General features: G+C 38.4%; 1 protein-coding gene across 4 annotated transcripts; it reads right to left on the bottom strand.

Annotated features, from left to right (window-relative positions):
• Window positions 1-4,233: 4,233 nt before the first annotated feature.
• Window positions 4,234-7,636, bottom strand: LOC147852161 (uncharacterized). Of its 4 annotated transcripts, XM_087334344.1 has the most exons (5): window positions 7,361-7,636; window positions 6,825-6,999; window positions 5,229-5,508; window positions 5,062-5,147; window positions 4,234-4,394 (listed from the first exon to the last, which is right to left on the bottom strand). In XM_087334344.1, coding segments are annotated over exons 1-5 (804 nt in total). In that variant the 5' UTR covers window positions 7,622-7,636; the 3' UTR covers window positions 4,234-4,392. The 4 variants fall into 4 exon arrangements, with proteins under 4 accessions (XP_087190470.1, XP_087190471.1, XP_087190472.1 ...); XM_087334345.1 differs by having other exon boundaries at window positions 4,234-5,147; window positions 5,229-5,505; XM_087334346.1 differs by having other exon boundaries at window positions 4,234-5,147; window positions 6,837-6,999.
• Window positions 7,637-19,910: the final 12,274 nt, after the last annotated feature.

Here is a 19,910-nt window from a genome sequence, read left to right as displayed (position 1 = left end):
TATATTGTGAAATGCACATAAGAGATCAAAACCAGTCTCCTTAGCTTCTTACTTCTTGCTCAAATTATAGTCGATACAAAGATACCCATTTGGGTTGGGTTAGCTACATGTGTGCTAAAAAGGGTGTGCGAAAAGGGTGGGTTGGCTTAGCTACATGCATGCTAAAAAGGGTGTGCTAAAAGGGTGGCACAAAGGAACGCATGCACACTACATTTCCCCCCTGAGAACAAGGAGGTTTACGATATGGGGAAAGGACGAGGGTTAGAAGATGGGCCTAAGGTGGCATAAGGCTTGATGCATGCAACATGGGTGGAGGTGAATCGGTTGTTGGTATCACATCAGAGCAAGTATGTAGTGGATCTGATGGCACGAATTGCGGTGAATGAGCCGAATCCCTCGATGCTTCTGGCATTGTTGTATGACTTGTAGGTTTCGAGAGTTGGCTTGTCGAAGGAGGGGGGGCATCTGTTGGAGATAGTAGGGATTGGCAACGGTTCGGTTTAGGCTTAGCCGGTTTGGCCTGATCCAAGCCAAACTGGCTAAGCCTAAACCGTTTACGGGATCTCAAACCTGAGCCGAGCCAGTTCACAAACCAGTTTAGCCTAAACCGGTTTGGTAAACGGCTTGGAAACCGGTTTAGAAACCTCCCCCCCCCCCCCCCCCCCTCTCTCTCCCTACCTCCCTCCCTCTCTTAGATGATCCACTATATACTATATACTATATACTATACATTGTACAAGCTCTCCCTCCCACTCTCTCTCACTTCTGTGGTCTCGACTCTCTCCCTCTCTCTCTCTCTCCCCCCTCTGTGTAGTCTCTCTCTCTCTCTCTCTCTCTCCTTATATGTTGTCTCCCTCCCTCTCTTTCTCTCTCCTCGTTTGTGTAGTTCTCCCTTACTCTCTCTCTCTCCCATCGTCTCGTCTGTTTAGTCTCCCTCCCTCCCTCTCTCTCTCTCTCTCTCTCCCTCTCTCTCTTTCCCCTTGTTTGTTGTCTCTCTCCCCCTCTCTCTAAAGTTTATAAATGGCTTAAACGGTTTAGCCAACTTGAGCCGGTTTGGCGAGGCTCAAGCCAAGCCGAGCCGAGCTCAAACCGTTAAGGCAAGTTCAAGCCTAAACCGAGCCGTTAAGTCGTTAAGCCGTTTTCAAGCTGGCTAAGCCAAACGGTTTAGGCTTGAGCCGAGCCGTTGCCGATCCCTAGGAGATAGAGTCCCCCAAGTGGCATTATCCATGTTGGCAGGTTTTGAATGGATGTCAATGGACGATTCTGGTGGGAGGTGAGGGTCATGCCCGTAGAGTGCTCGAAAAGGGTTGATTCGTGTCAACGTTTGTACAGATGTATTGTAGGCGTGAGTGACGAAAGGCAAGATTTGATCCCAGGTTTTGTGGCATGGATCGATGTAAGTGGCAATCTCCTTCTTGAGGGTAGACTTGTTGAGGCATTCGGTGAGGCCCTTTGTCTGAGGATGGTATGGGGATGTAAACACCTGTTGGACACCTAGTTGAGATGCAACGACGTTGAGGACATCCCCGTGGAACTGACGGCCCTAATCAGATAATAGTTGGATGGGGCTAGTGATAGAAAACGAGCTAGCAATTGGCATATAGAGATCAAACACTCATATGGAGTGAGGGCCACTTGGACTTGGCTAAGGCGGGGGACATGAGGGTTATCATGTAGGAGGGGGATCAGGGGAGCTCGTGGGACAAGAAGTTGGTGGGCAATGAAATCAATTATGACACTTAGTTGAGATGCAACGACGTTGAGGACATCCCCATGGAACCGATGGCCCTGATTAGATAATAGTTGGATGGGGCTAGTGATAGAAAACAAGCTAGCAATTGGTAGATAGAGATCAAACGCTCCTGTGGAGTGAGGGCCACCTGGACTTGGCTAAGGCGGGGGACAAGAGGGTTATCGTGTAGGAGGGGGATTGGGGGAGCTCGTGGGACAAGAAGTTGGTGGGCAGTGAAATCAATTATAGCGCGACGCTTGAGGAACCAATCGCAACCTAAGGTGAGGGGGAAGAGTTGGTGGGACAAGACATAAAAGTGTTGTGAGAATGTGAGATTGCCTAAGGCGACGGTGCCACGGGCTTGCGTGCGAGAGTGGTATAGATGTTGGTGATCGCCCAAAAGGACTTGGATGGAGGGAGCGGTGGATGTCGGGAGGCCTAACTGGTGAACTAAGGCGACGCTAATGGAAGAGATACTATTATTAGCGGCTAAACTTTTGCCCTACATCTCCACTAATATGTGAAATGCACATAAGAGATCAAAACCAGCCTACTTAGCTTCTTACTTCTTGCTCAATTTATCGTCGATACAAAGGTACCCATTTGGGTTGGCTTAGCTACATGCGTGCTAAAAAGGGTGTGCTAAAAGGGTAGCACAAAGGAACACATGCACACCACAATATTATCTTATTGATATTATTTAGCTATTATATTATGGTGTACCTTTGTTCCCTTGTGCCACCTTTTTAACATGCATGTAGCCAAACCAACCCAAATGGGTTTCTATGTATTAACTATAAATTGAGCAAGAAGTAAGACGCAAGGCAAGCTAGTTTGGGTTCCCTCTATGTGCATTTCACAATATATACTTAATTAATTTAAATGTTTTATTAATATCTTATTATTATTTTATGTTTATTTACTTATTTTATTTTACTACTACTATTATTATTATTATTATAATTTAACATAATAATAATAATTATTGTTCTTATTATTATTACGATTATTTATTTACTTATTTACCTATTTACTAATTATTATATATATATAATATCTTAATGTTGGATGACGTTGGTGATGGTAGCAACAAACGACGGAATTAAAATTCGAAAAATCCGTCGTGATGAAGGCTTTGTATGACACGACAAATTTCTAGTGTGACTGCTCGGTGACACACTAAATCTTGTAACTTTGACCTCTGAGCTCGGAATTCTGTGCCGAAATTTTTGATGTGCTCCTTGCTTGATCTTGATTAGTTTAAACAAGGTTTTGCACAAGATAGTTTATTTATGTGGATTAATATATTAAAATTTTGAAACACATAGTATAGGATTCAAGAGGCTCTTTCCCAAATAAAAACAATGGATGTTTAAATATTATTATTTTAGCATGTACCATGCTTTTTTCCCAACTGTGCACATTCCTCCTTTCCTCTAACAACTTATGCTAGCAAAAAATAATTATAATGTCCATTCCATCCATTTATACACTTAGTCTCTTATGGTCCAACTCAGACTTGAACCCTTGACCTCCCATTCATGCAAAACTATAGTTATAGACATGCTTGTAACACTCGCCAATTGCAAACGGGACAATGATTAATGATAACCTCTTCCCTACAAAAATGTGAAGATTGTAACCATGATCTTTATCCCCCCCAAAAGGACACTATCCGACATAGCAATATCATGCCATGGAATCATCCAGTGTACTTCATATGTATATAACACGTATAAGATCACATATGTACACATACAATGACATATATACACTTAGACTAATCCTAAATAATGAATAAACCAACAATGATGTAATCACAAAATATAACTGAGGCCTCTGCCCCCTATGCTCACGAATCACCCATAATAGTGTGCGCAATACGCAATTGAGGTATCAACCTCATACACATATGAAGCACTCATCACATATTAAACATGGGTTTGCAACACCTCTCAATGTGTTTTTCCTTGATCCATTTTGCATAGACTTCTGTATGAGATTCTCAATTAGGCTACCCTCTACATCACTTCTATCTTTACTTGTTCATGCAGGAGCCCTTGTTACTTTATTGTTGATTGTTGTATAGCATGTGTAAGTTAATAGTGTTCATATCTCCTATGCCACAATGATTAGTTATTGGACAAGGACTCCACTACATATGCTTTCAATATATATATGTGCATTTATTATCTTTGTTGCAACATTGACATTTTCTTGATAAAACAAGTCATGAAAACACTCTCACTGCACTTTTAATATTTACATACTAGACCCTACCTAACTATCCTATAGTTTTATGAATTTACATTAATCGATATATATGTCTTATTTATCTTAAAATGTCCCGCCACTAAACAGTCAACATTGTATAAGCGCAATATATAAATTACTTGAAAGCATTGGATACATTCTCTTTAGATTTCCATGCAGTATTTAACCAAGTTAAAGTATATATGTTAAGTCTTAAGAATAGTTGTCATTTTCATACTTAAATGATAGAACCAAAAGAGAAGATGGTTAACATTATCATCGACAACTTAAGAGTGATTGCCATCCACTCTTATCCGTCTAGCCAACAATAGGGTAAACATCGATATAATCTCGTATCACAAACATGGCATGGAAGAAAAACTCTAGCTAAATAAGACATTAGCTTGTTGTGGCACACCTAGAATCTACACAAGTGTTCTTTTTGGCATTGATGTAAGAGATTATGTTGGGATCTCTACATAATATTCAAAGTTGATAAGATTGTAAATGATAATATTCAATAGGGACATTGTTGTCTTTATAAATGATTTTAATGAATGATGACTAATAACAAACTCCCTAGTAATCTCAAACACACTACCTAAATTATCACTAGTTATATATTGATAAGGTTTAGGATATCCCTAATTTACTTGAATCGGCCATATAGACTCTATGTAAATAATCTCATGTCGTAATGTGAGTGTCATTTGTCAATTTCGTGACTACCACAAATGTGTTGGCTATGAAATTAATCTAAATCCAGCACAATGTAGATGGTTGGACCTTTTAAATATGCTTATATCGATTGTCAGGTTACCATACTAAGATTATCATGGGAGTATTCAAATGCTTTCTTAACATTGTAATTATCAATAATGGTCGAACCGGAATTCTAATTATAGTTGAAGACATAACTCGAAAATAAAAGTTGCATGCTTTACCATAATATTTTAACAAACTTTGGTAACTATATTTGAGATCATGGAAAAGCATGTAGCCATCCCTTAGGAAACCTTTTTCGAACATCTCTTACAACAATCGACTAAAAAATTGAGAAGAAACCTCCACTAGTTATGGAAACTCTGAAAGTTCTTCTAGCTTATGCCATAAAGCTTCCAACGCACTAGAGAGAATAGACATTGTCATTTGACGCCATGAGCTATAGCATTAAAAAATTTAGTCATTACACTTTTTTTAGAGAACATAATGTGAAAAAAAAGCGCTCTTGAAGAAATCTTACCTGGTTTCTTCAACAACCTCATCTACTAAATATGGGTCATTGTTTTGGCGCAAAGATGTGGATCGACGAAAAAGTAATACAGGAAGGTTGCACACTTGACTATTACAAATATCACATTGGTTGTTCCCTTTAATACTAAACCATTTGATTGTACATTCTCGGTGTGCCAAAGCTAGCTCCCCTTTGCAACTACACTCCATCCTGAATGTCTCGTTACCTTCATCAAGCTCGAGCATGCATATTCTACAAATTGCTTCCTCTTTGAGGACTTCTGTACCTTCTACATGGAAAAAGAGGATAGGTATATTTTATACCATTTATTGTAAAACATGATCATCAAGTTCTTGCACTTACAATAGAGCTTGATGACCTTCCAAGAACATACTTTGTGGTATCTAGGCAAATTCATGATGGAAAAGGAGGCATCTATTAGTAAGAGAAAATGTGTGGGAAGTAACAAAGGGAAACTCATTATGATTGACACAAATTATATTGAAACTTGATGATATAGAAGAGACACGCAATTATTTACATCAAAGGTGCCCTTTGCATGCTCCATGATAGTCATATGATGTATTTATCAATATTGCCACCCTATACAACATTCCATAGAGGCATTATGTTTCATCTTAGGATTTCCGCAATAACTAAAAGTTATGACTCACAAGCATATACACAAGTATGTAAATGCTTGCGGAATACTGTGTTCCAATCGTTTAAGGCGTCATAGGAAAATTATTAGATGTTAGATTGTGAAGTCATCATGTTACGTTACTTTGGCCTATTGTGATGGCACTTGGTCATCATAAATAGTTTGATTCGTTTGTCAATCAATCATCTTGATAGGAAGATAATAACAATCACTTCAAGGGTCACACAAGATACCATATTTGTTATACATGTTGATATAGTTGACCTTATGATAGCCATGTTCAAAAGGCAAAAAAATTACATCATGAAGTTCATGGAGTCAAATAGGCCTAGCGCCTTATTGTTCCTAGGATTTTTCATAATTTTATCTATGCAAGTATCTCATTTTTATACTTTTGGAGGCTTCTAGTTTACTAGATCTAATCATGTAGCCTTTCATGTACATATCTAAATGTAAATCAAAGCATTTTCATGATGTCCTATAAAGAAAGGCAAACCATCTTATTGATGATCATATTGAAATTATTTTCTAGTCTATATTAGTAGAATACTAAAATAAGAAATACACCCTAGATAATGAGCTACATGTGGAACTAGGGATCTACAACACTAGTTGACTTTTTGTAGAAGGATGTGCAATGTATATATTGCATGAACTTGAACATACATGGCCTAGAACACTAGGCAAATTACTAATGGTTTTCTATCCTCTCATTTGATGCTAAAAATTGAATTAACTTGATGTTTAGCTCGTTGTACAACCTTACAGACTTGCTATCATTTTCACCTAATGGATATATATATATATGATTACATGTGACTCTTGCCAATCATTTTGACCTCATTAGAACAACCAAATGGAGCATTAGATCACCTTATAAATCAATTTGTCTTGTCTAGGGAACTATAAGGTGTAAATTTAGAATTATTAATTTCCAAAGTTACCTTCATCAATACCTGATGCGAGCATACCAATGTCAGATCCATGCTCCTTGTTAAGTAATACTAGGCTACTACAACTACCGAATGAGCGAACATTTATTAAACTCTCTGATGGCTTTGGTCGATAATTAAAGCTTAGCAATTTTCGGAATGTTGGAAGCGACAACGATCGGTCAAACTATGCAAAAAGATAAGAGACTCTATTAATTAAACAAAGAGCAAGAATTCTCCATACATACATGGGTCTCTCTACAAATGATGTGTGTAATGATGATGATAATTTAACATCCTTATTGGTAAAGATCATGTAATTTAATGCCATCTAGTGGCTAGAAACAAATGGTGTAGTCCCTCATGTAGTTTACATTATATGGCCATGCCTATGCTTTAGTAGATATCATTCTATAAACACCACAAAATATTTGAGAATGAGTAAGAGTAATCAAAGAAAGAAGATTGCCATGATACATATTTTATCTCTAAATGTAGGAGAAATTTTGAGAGAGAGAGAGAGAGAGAGAGAGAGAGAGAGAGCTAACCATGGATTTAGGATCGATGGGCATGTTGGAAAGGGTGCTTTTGGGGGACAATTTGTGTATATGATAAGCTTGTGTGGGGGAATTAGGGCTAGAGTTAGGTTGAGGATTAATGGGGCATTCATATGCATAACGATGTTCTTCATCATGCCTTATGAGTTTATGATTGATATGTTGCATGTATGGCAATGGAGGTATCTCATTGCAAATCTCTTCCATATGATTTGATCCAAAATCTAAATGTTGTCTATAATTATATACCATAACGTCAAAAAATATATATTGTAATATTTGTCCTTTATGAATTATCCTAGGGGTGAGATATTTATTTGGCCTATCAATGTAGGATGGTTGTCCCTAGTTTCACACATCTTTGTTACACCATATATTTGTGGCCAAAACAACTTGACTCATCCTCACTTATCGAACTAACCCCTCACAATCTCCAAGTATTAACATGTCCATCTCAACCATGGCCTGATTGGCTTGTGCTTTCTATATCTCTTTTTAGCTAATACAACTACTACTTTATTTTTAGGTGTAAATGCGATGAAGATATTTGTACCAATCCAATACTAAGCAGAACTAGTTAAAATTGGCCCCTTGCCTACTTGCCTACTACTTTATCTAGGATCGGGTACTACTATGTCTCTTTCTAACTTATACAACTACCCCTTTATCTATAGGCGTAAATGTGATTAAGATTTTAGTACCAATCCAATATGAGTCAATTTTGACCCCTTCCCTATTGCTTTATCTAGGAGTAAGTTCAATGCAAGGATCTAGCATGTAGTTTAGGAAACGTGATATATCACGTAAAAACAATGTGTCAAACTAAGGGTTTTAATCTACAACCATCTTGGGTTGATTGTCAAAAACTTACTACTAGGGTAAGACTATCATGTAAAGCAAAAAGTTTATAAAATAATTTTAGATTTTTTGACTATCAACATTCCTACAAACAAGATACCTTTTCATCATTTATCCTAATTCATGTGTTCTCCAATCCCTACACATATTTCCTCCTTAGCTGCAATTCTCCCTCTCAATTGTGTTACAATGTTCAATAGTAATACTCTGGTACATTGGGAGTCACTTATCAACTCCACACACACTATATGAATATATTGGAACATTTACAAGGAAACAACTCTACACACTACATGAATATATTCGAATGTCTACAAGGAAACAATGAGACACACCAAGTGTATTTTATGATCTCCATGTTATTCCAATTGAGACCAGCAATCGCTCTCCCTGTCTTGAAATTCAAAATGGAGCATAAATAGGTCTAGCTAAAGCATACCACATTTGCACATGTTCCCTAATCATAATCTTGAGGTTGGGGATTAATCAAACATTAGATATGAAGTATATTTAGAGTATTTGAGCGTGGTTCCCACCATGAATTAGCCAATGGCTTTACCGCGCACAACCTCTTCAAGTTGAACACACCCATGTCTCTTCATATGCTCATATACGGCCCCCTCTTTTATCAAAAGTTGAAGCTTTTCTTAAACACTCTTTTTGGGTCCCAAGGGTTATCTTCTTGGACGGCAATACGTCTTCAACATCTCACTACAATCCTTTCAATAAAATGATGCCAATCATATTATTGTCGTTAAGTTTTCCTTTATGTTGACATGTCTACTATATGGCCATTGTTTGTTACAAAATTTTGCACGGACTAATACATCTAGTCGACACACGTTTACCAAACAATGTGTAAACAATGCCTACCACAAAGGTGAAATGTCACCCACCACTAGGTTCACACTTTTTAATATACACTTCAACTACTTCTCCCACCAAAAAGGCAACAAGTGTACCAACCAATGGATGGAAAACTTTTGACTTCTTTCCATTTCTACCAACATAACTCCTTTTAGGTAGATTATTGAGAACCTCATAAGTTGTGAGAATAAAAATTCCGTAATTCTACGGCTAATTAATGTGGTTTCTATTCATGGACTGGTAGTTGGGCATAAATTGATAACTTATAGTATTGAATCAATCATGGATTATGTGAAGGACACATAAAGTTTGAGAACCAACAGAAGCCCTTCATGTAGTGTTTATTTTTTGTGCAATTGAATGAACTTTAAAATGGTGATTTATACCTAGCTTTTCCTTGGGAATTTACCAAAGGATCTCAAGCTATCGCATTTCCTGCATGCAAAGGAGATTTGCCCTATTACTACAAAGCATCTCCGACACATTGTGCCAATGAATAAAGCATACAACTATTGCTATGCTTAGTGAATGCTTATCTGTACCAACTTTAGGAATATTATCAAATCATAAAATAACTAAACATTTAAATTGCATCATTACTTTGAACTTTATGAACAGTTTGCTTTTCAACTTTTATTCAAGTTGATGCCTATTCTTAGCCATCTTTGCATGATACTCTTCTTTAATGGTTTCCTCATTAATGGTTTATCTTGATCTTTGTATCAACTATGTATATTGTACTATTCTAAGCAGATTTTAATTGTAAGAAAATGGCCTTGTTTATCCAACCATATAATTGATATATATAAATACAGAACTCAATATCCTATATTTAGGTAAGATTGCAATGTAACATAAATAGGCCAAAATCATATTGTAACCAACATTTGTTATTGTTACATTGTTAGCATTGGTGATTGTGATCTTACATGAAAACATCAATACACGTTTTGCGTTTATAAACTAGCATACATGAACAAAGGAGATACAAAACAAGCATGCTAATACTTGAAAATTGATGAGGTGAACAAACAATTGGTAAGTTGTGATAGAAATTGCAAACTTGTAACTGTTTAGATGAATTTCTCATATAAATAACCAAATATTGTCTCATTCTTTTACCACAAACATCTCACTCGTATATTTATGAGTGTGGAGGCAAATACCTTTCAAAACCATTGAGATTCAATGACCATGACACCACAAACAACACCTCAGTTTATTATTCATATATTTGGGAAAGAATAAAAACTAGTCATTAATGTTAAAAGGCAAACTAAGATATGACCTCGATCAAGCTATCTAGATGTGTTGAAATCGAGTTATTAATATTTACCTACATATGGTTATCAATGATACAAAGAGGAAGGAATGGCACGCCCTTCCTTTTTAAAGTCCAATGATGGATCCAACCTTTGAATCCTAGGATAGATGGTAAAAGGGATAAATACGACAAGAGGGTAAATTGTATTGAGTTCAAAACTTTTAAGGTAATGTGACGTGTCCACGTAGCCTACGAGACATCCACTTTGTCATAAGTTTCTCTTTGCACTTCCATGCTAGTTGATTTCAAATTCGCCATCTGTTCATTTCATATTAAATTCATTTCTTGAAACATGGATTTCAATTTTGCATTGATTCACTTCATATTATTGTCATTTTCTAAAATATTATTATTATATATTTTTTTTCCAAAAAAAAAAACTACTTCCATTAGTTAAGTCAATGTACATAGGATAATATACAACTCGTATCTTACAGGCCAACTTGCATTGCGAAAAAGAAAACATCTATAAAGGAATCAACAAAAAACTCCTAATCACCACATCATCCGTTGAGCATAGAATTACTCGACCGCATACCCTCAACGTGGGCCTCATACAACCCAAATTTTGCATAGACATCCTCCAATCTCTTCATGTGGTAGCACCCATCTATATGTTAGGTATACTTGGAGGGAACAACCACCATGGTGGCCGATAAATCCACTTTGCTTTGCCATCCACCATTTGCAACATCGGAGAACCTCTCCATTTCAAAAGGAAACGAGCTCTAGCTTCTTCACTCATGTCCATGCTTGTGTAATTCACCAACAAATATCTTATAATTGGAAATAATGTGGTAAACTTGTAATCCTAGCTCAAACCTTAATTGGAACTATGACATGTGCTCATATCCATTGTAAAAATAATTCGAAATTTTCCCATTGATAGGATCTTAGTGATGGTAGGGGAATATATTGATCAACCTATTAAACTCGTGTTCAAAACTCACTTATTCCATTGTTTAGCTAGATGAAACAATACCATGTTGAGAGTAAACCCATGGCCGTCTTTTCTAAGCTGAACAACAGTAGATCAAATAAGGGTAAAAATTGATCTCTTCCTTACCAAATAGACATGCATTTCTAATGACATCCCATAAATCTCCCAGGAATTGTTTTTCAAATTTTGCAATTGTAATACTTAAAAAAAGTCTATACGAGAACACATATTGAGTTTTTCCCTATGACATATTGTAGTTGAATCCCATAAGACATATATGCTAGGGTAGCTTCAAGATCATGTAATATATGCATCAATGTCCAAACAATAAAACAATCATTTAAATATGAATCATATAACGTGGCAATTTTCATCAAACCATAAAGTATGATTAGCTTGAGTGTTTAAACAGCATGAGACCCTCATGTGCAAATATATTAAATGGGCTAGTTTGAAATGTCTTAGAGGAAGCAACAACATAAGTGGGTATACATAATAGAATAAGGATTTGGGGAAGTTTGAACTTAAATCTTTTCTAGGGGAAGAAATTGGTAAATTTTAATCATTTAAATAGTTCATGGGTAATTACGATGCCCTTGTATGTCATTCGAAAATGGTTGTGTGTCTCGTGATTTCTACAAGTTTTGTATAATAAACTATAACATTAAGGCAACAAGATGACGAGGAATATTTATATTTTGTATAAACTAAAGGATGTTGCATTTATGTTGTAGATTGATTAGTCATAACTAATTCGGGCCAAACCTAGGGATTCGGTCAACTATTTCCCATCCGAAAGTTTTCTAGATCATGGAAAATATCAATTACTAGTCTCAAATAAGCAAAACTTATTTCTAGGGAACCACTATCTATTTAAACATAAGGGCCATCCCAACGCCGAACTATAGTTTAGAACCAACCATTTGTATCACATTGATGTTACATATGTATATCGTTACTTATTCCTTAACCATCCATAACAATATTCCATGAATATTTAATTAATTAATGATGAGTAAGAATTTGAATATAGGTTGTTAAATCAATTTTATAGAAATCAATTGACCTAGTCAACCCTAATTGTTTTATTTCCTCGAAAATGTATTGTGTTATATGACACAAAGTTACAAAAAAAGGAAAATGCATGACTAAAGCGATGACAACATCACATTTGGGGCCCTTAACACTCGAATTATCATATGCCATTGAGCAGACCCCACAACATGGAATTTGCCATATCAAAAGCCTCTTCAAGCGAAGGATATGATTCACAATATCATGTTACTAATAAAAAGAAAAACATTGTGTATTTCCCAATGTGCCACAAGCCCTAATAATAAAAGAAATCAAACACAAATTCCAAAATACACCGGACGGTGGAGGCAAAAACAAACCAAGTTGAGCAAAAACCCATTGAAAGGGGGAAAATGTACGAAATGTCAACCCATTTGACATGTTTAAAGGGTAAGTCCGAATGTACGACGAAAATGAACATTTAAGGAACCAATGATTATAATCCTCATTAAACATTGTTTGAAAGGAACACATCATACCAAACATGTTGCTTGTGCAAAGTAGAAGTCATAGGTAAATTAACCACTACGACTCTATATTATAAGAACTTTGTCCTTAAATGAGAGACAAGAATGGGAACCAAAGTTAGGGCCATCATGTCACCATAACACAAATCAAATTTAGGTTCCAAAATCCACTCCTTACATCACTTATCCATCATCCAAATGCTATCACCAATCATCCTGCAATAAAGCTCATTTCAATTTAGACAGTTTTTATTTATTTATAAAGAACCAAGTAGCCACTAACTCCCCAAAGCTAATATTTGGAAAAGGAAAATGCAACACAATAGCTCCTTCCAATGATTCCAAATACAAAAATAATATGAAGGTACTTGATCATACAAAATATCATTAGCCCATTTTGGGTTATTGCAGCACAAATCCCAAATTGTAATGAGATTGAAGAGGGTCATGGATGTACATGCATATGCCATGGAAATAAAAAACGTGCTAACTTGGATCAAATCTTACATTCATAAAATAAAAATCCTACCTCCTAAATTGAGAAGCTTATTGTAGGCGTAGTCAAGGGTGCTTGAAACTCCCCAATGAGGTTGAAAACAATGAGGGAGCAAATAGAGAAAGATAGATACTATGTTAGTTTTGAGTTAATGTTTACAATAGTATTCTTTTATAGCCTTGTGGTCCAATCCATGACTCATTCATGCATTGTCCTTGGTTCTTTCATATCTCCCAAGCCTTCTAAATACACTCATGCTTTATCTTTCTCTATATTGTACTCACTCTTATCATATTTTGGTTTTATATACGGATGGTGTGATTATCCCTTCATATAATGTTGATGGTATACAACATTTACTTGGAGCATTAGAAGCATTTTGCCAAAGTAGTGGACTAACTATAAATGTTGATAAAACAAAAATGATGGTAATGTGAACCATTCAACTTCATTGATACCCTATGCTTATATATAAGGGAGAACATGTACAATTTGTGCAAAGCTTTAAGTATCTTGGTCTCGATGTACTTGCCACAAATAAATGGAGTGCATGCTTTGATTCTAGACTTTTAGTTGGTTGCAAAAGTTATTATATGTTGGAAAATTAATGCAACTAGAGTGATATTCATGGATGGGAAGTGAAACTAATGTTATTTAATACTATGGTAGCACAAGTTTTGTTTTATGGTGTAGAAGTGTGGGGAGACCATATCTCTTAATGTATGGAAGGGGATGAAGAAAATTCGAAAGATGTTTTTAAGGAGATAATTGGGAGTTAAATCCATCACCTCCTATCAGGTTATGCTCTTTGAAACAAGTGCTCGACCTATAGAGATATTGGTGCTACAGAGAGTATATAGACACATTACAAAACTCAAGAATATGTCAAATCATAGATTACCACATCATGCTTGGAATGTTGAATATGAACTACAAAGGATTCAAAAGAGCAAAATTCTCTCATCTGGTTGGGTTGTTGACATAAAAAAATGGTTCAAAAATGCAATTATTGAAGAAAGATTAATGTAACCACTAAGGAAAGAAGTGAAAGGATGCTAAAAAGACATAATTAGAATATTACATTGCAAACATCAATCTTTAATGTTGTGTTCTATATGAGGCAAGAAGGCATATTCATCGTATTCAACCTTATCTCATTGCTAACATGCATATATACCTCTCGTATGTTAGAAATATTGAGAATCGATTAGATAAGTATATAGAGTTACAACTACAGAGATGGGATATATGAAAACAAAACTTCTATTACATATGAGAGTAGCTCACAATGGTAGTTTTCCCATGCACTCACACCTTAGAGCTTAGATAGGATATGGACCAACTCACTACAAAATTAGTGGGGACTGATAATCAAGCCAACCACTGTGAAAAGAAAGTGGATTGCTTTTTATGTTTGGTCTAAGTATAACATTAAATGTGCAAGTCAGTTGATAGTAGTGGAGCTATTCCTTTTCTGTCAACTGACTTGTCATTTAATATGACCAACTCCCTAGGTACAAGCTAGTGCTAGATAGTACTTATCTTGAAGTCAATGACGCATACTTCAAGACTAAGTACATCATAACTTGCCCACAAAATATTCTAGTTGACTTGATTAGCCAATCCTATTACCTATTTCTCTCTTTCTTAAATACATTGTGTCCTACGCATCTACGGTTTCCTAGATTAACACCTTATCGACCCATATGGTCGAGTTGCAGACTAGCCGCTCCTCATTTGGGGCACTATCACAAAATGTGCACTCTAAGAGCATATATGGGGATAGATTTACAACTTGGGGTTGATCATTGATTATATCTAACACACCCCCTCAATGATCAACCCATTGAGTTCACTTGGAATTGGGCCAACTCCTAGTCGTCGAAGGTGTTGTTGTAACTGTTATGCTCCAAGCGTATTTGTGAAGATATCCGCAACATTTTCTGATGTCGGACAATACTCAAGCTCCACAATCTCATCATTTATTAGCTCCCGCACATAGTGATATTGAATCTCTATGTGTTTAGTACGTGCATGAAATACGGGGTTCTTGGCAATGGCCATGCAACTCTGATTGTCACACCTCAATACCGTTGCCGTCCTTATTGGAAATGCCACATCCGTAAGGATTCTTCTTAGCCAAACTACCTCACATGCCGCTATGCATGCTGCTTTGTATTCTGCCTCCGTTGAAGATAGTGCCATTGTTGGTTGTTTTTTACTACTCCATGAAACAACTCCAGAACCTATTGAAAAACAATATCCAGAAACTGATTTTCTAGAATCACTATCTCCAGGCCAGTTAGAGTCGCAATACCCACTAAGTTCGTCAATTGTTGGCTTGTAGAAGATTCCGTAATTTAAAGTACCCACAATGTACTTTAATACACGAAGAGCAGCTTTCCAATGAGTCTCCTTCGGCTTGTTGCTGAATCGGCTCACCACATTGGCTGCAAAACAAATATCCGGCCTAGTGTTGTATAGGAAAATTAGACTTCCTACTAGCTGTCTATACTTCCTTATGTCAACCATTGGTGATGGGTCTTCTTGGGATAGTTTGCAGTTTGACTCCATTGGAGTTGACTTCGACTTACTGTCCATCATCCCAAAGGTCTTCAAGATCTCTGTTGCATACTTTCTTTGTGACATGAAGACGCCAATTGAAGTTTGCCAAACCTCAATTCCAAGGAAGTAGTGTAGAATCCCCAAGTCTGTCATTTCAAACTCAGTTTTCAAACACTCTTGTGTTTGTCATGAACACATGACCATTATGGCGTCACCCGGACTTGAACCTCGAACCTTGTAATCCATACTTGAAAACCTCAACCATTAAGATAGCTTATTGTTATATGAAACAATAAAAGCTACTTCTTGTATTACTGATTATTGTAAAACCTCTAGATTATTATAGAATGTTCTAGAATGTCCTAGAGCATTCTAGGTCTAGAACATTCTAGAACATTCTAGAAATCTCTAAGCTATTCTATAGGAACCTATAAATAAGGGCATACATGTATTCTCAAATCAATTCGAATCAACACCAGTCTTTAGCTCTCATTACATATCTTGTATCCATTCTCTTTCTTTCTCTTTCTTTCTCTATCTTATACATCCATTCTTCTCTTACTATTTCATTCCTTTCTTCTTCACTCTATCTTTTATCCTTGGTTCTGACAGTGTTTGGCCAATGCACTCTTCATGGTCACCAGTAAGAATTAGGTCATCCACATAAATGATGATGATGACTTGTTTCCTGTCCTTCATTTTGACATACATACTTGCATCCGAAGCACATTGCTTAAAGTTGATTGATCGTAAGAAGTTGTCTATCCTCTTGTTCCAAGCTCTTGGTGCTTGCTTTAGACCATACAACGCCTTCTGCAGCTTGCATACTTTGTTTTCTAAATTCGGCATCTCAAACCTCGGTGGTTGCTTCACGTATACCTCCTTGAGATGCCCTCCCCCACCCCGCAATGCTTCTCTATGCTTCTCTATACGATCTCTCATCATCATGCCCGTCATCTCCACCATTACACAATGTCTATCTTCATCATCAATCATCTTTATCATGATTATCATCCTTGACCCTAACCCTAAAACGTATGACACCTTTTGGCGACCACGATGGGATCATGATAAAGATGATTGATGATGAAGATAGACATTGTGTAATGGTGGAGATGACGGGCATGATGATGAGAGATCGTATAGAGAAGCATAGAGAAGCATTGCGGGGTGGGGGGTGGTGCCTAGAATGGCTCCACCCCCCTCCCAAGGGTATTCAACGTTGAGGGGAAGAGAGAGAGAGAAAGAGGATGACAAGAGAGAGATTAGGAGAGAAAATGGTTCATCCTTCATTCATTCCCCATAAGGGGTTAAATAGTACAAGAGGGGGTAGTTACAAAGGGGTGTAAGCCCCATAGAGCATTCATACTGGACACTCACTCACACCTCATCGTATCCCTCCACATGCACACACGTGTGCATGTGTTCACATACATATCAACTCACAATTACATTTATGTTCCCTACACATATACAACATCATCATGATAATATTCGACCCTCGCTCATCACACTTGACTCTCCGTACAACTCGTACGGGGTAACACATATGGCACGCCCGTGGGAAAGTGCGTTGCACGTCGATCCCACATGCCTTGATGATGATATTTCTTCGACCGGAACTTCCATCGGTCCTTTCAACGATCGACTCCCTCGATCGGAGTGCTTGACTCGACCATCTTTGTTGGTCAGCAAATCTCCGCGACACGAACATTCTCGTTCTGTCGACTTACGAACTTCGTCATGGGTCCAAAAATGTTGTGTGTATGTGTATCTTCCTTTAATTTTGTGTGAGTTGTCGTTGTTGATCACATCCATTTCTCTAGGTGGATGAGTTTTACAATTTCGTCGGTGCCCTCAAGTTTTAAAATTTTTATACATACCCTCGAATTTTGACAATTTCATTCAGTACCCTCAGGGTTTCAATATTTGTTACATGCCCCCCCCCTCTCTTTTTGTGTTTTCTTTCTTGCTTTTTCTTCTTCCTCTCTTGTTTCTTCTTATTCTTGTTTTCTGTTTGCGTTTTCTCTCTCTTATCGTTGTTTGTTTCTTCTTCTTCTTTTCTGATTCTGTTTCATCTTTCTCTCTTTTTATCTTCATCCTCTCTTCTCGTTTTTCTTCCTTCTTTCACCACCGCTATGCTATGTCCATTGTCCGTGGCTGTCACGCTCTGCTTTTGTGTGTCGTTGTGTGTTTGTACGGCCTTCTCTGTTCATCTCCGTCTCGGTCTCTGTTTTTTTTTTTCTGTTTCCGTCTCTGGGTCCATCGCCGTTGCCATCGGTGTCCTCCGATGCTCGGACTTGGCTGTCCAGCCGCCGCTTTCCGTTCCTGTTCTGCCATCGTTGGCGTCATTGCCGTCTCTGTCGGCCCTGTCCGGCCATTCTATGGTCTGCCATCTCTGTCCAGATGTCTCTATTCTTTACGACCATCGGTTGTCTGGCCGCCAACACCTCTTGTGCTTCTTCTTTTCCTTCCCTTCCTTCTTCTCTTCTTCATCTTCTTCTTCTCTTTCATCATTGTCGATTGTATGTTCGTTTGTTGGCCGCCACTGTTCGGCCGCAATCGGGGCACTGCTCCAACTATCGTTGTTCGGCCGCTTCGTCCCTGTCTCCCTCACTGTTGTGGTCGGTCGTCCCTTCGTCTTTCCGGTCGTTTTTGTCGTTTGTCCGGTTGTCCGGTCCGTTCTGGTCATTGCTTTGTCACTGTGCCGACCGTTACCACTCTGGTTGTCTCTCCATCTCTGCAACCGTCCCGTCATCTTCCGTCTTCATCACCGTTCTCCGTTCGGTCGTTGGCTTTCTGGTCGTTTCTATCGCCATTCGTCCTTCACTCGAGTTGTTCGGTCTTGTCCGGCGCCTTTCCATCCAGCCCTGTTTCCGTTTCTGTTGTCGTCTCTGCCGGTTCGTCATAGTCCAACCTCGTCCGTCGCTTGCCCGCTCTGCACACAATCTGGCCGCTGCTCTTCGGCCACTCTTTGACTGTTGTGTAGGGTTTCGGGTTGCCATTCGCCGCCGCTGTCCGGCCTCTGCCGTATAGCGTCGTCGTCGTTCGGCCATTTGTCCCGCTGTTCGACCTAGGGTTTGCTCATGGCTTTTGGGGTCTCTGGCCCTTTCCGTCTCTGTCCGGCTGTATCTCCGACAGAAACCGTTTTCATCTCTCGTTGTCTTCGTCTGGCGCCCTGAGCCTTTTGTCCGTCAATGTTGTTGTCGAGTCACCCTCGTTGGTCCTGCTGTCTTTGCATGTGTGTGTTTGTTGTGATGTCCCTTTTTCTGGTTGTCGATGTTTGGTCCACGTCTGCATCTTCTTCTCTGTCTTCGATGCCCCTTCGGTGATAACCAACTTTGGTTCTTGTTCCGATTCCGGTTCCACTCTCTTTGCGTTGTTTCTTCTGGAACCATAGCCCATGCATTCGCAGCACATCCTGCCGGCCTCCGCTCCACACACTGCGTCTTCCACCGCAGTCTTCAGGTGGGCTTCTCTTACCGGTCGTGCTGGCACCGGTTCCCTCTGCGTCGCTGTTTTTCCAGCCGTGCATCTTGCACCACGCATTCGAACACGCACATTGTCACTAACCGCATTCGGAAACACGTACATGGACACCAATCGCAACCTTGCACAAACATCGTTTCCATTCATGAATTCTTTCATCGCATTGTCATTTCCTGCACTCACACAAATATGTCGCTATGGCCTTCGCTATGGCCTTCATCACCGCGTATCATTCTTTGACTCCGTTTCCAAAGGGGGGTCGCCGTAGTGGTCGCCAAAAGGTGTTGTACGTTTTAGGGTTAGGGTCAAGGATGATAATCATGATAAAGATGATTGATGATGAAGATAGACATTGTGTAATGGTGGAGATGACGGGCATGATGATGAGAGATCGTATAGAGAAGCATAGAGAAGCATTGCGGGGTGGGGGGTGGTGCCTAGAATGGCTCCACCCCCCTCCC

This window comes from Azolla caroliniana, unplaced genomic scaffold (genome assembly GCF_043228905.1).
Source record: "Azolla caroliniana isolate FFs.n. ecotype wild unplaced genomic scaffold, voAzoCaro1.0.p SCAF_18, whole genome shotgun sequence".
NCBI lineage: Eukaryota > Viridiplantae > Streptophyta > Polypodiopsida > Salviniales > Salviniaceae > Azolla > Azolla caroliniana.
Note: the sequence above shows the minus strand (reverse complement) of the source record. Positions and strands in the feature narration are given on the sequence as shown.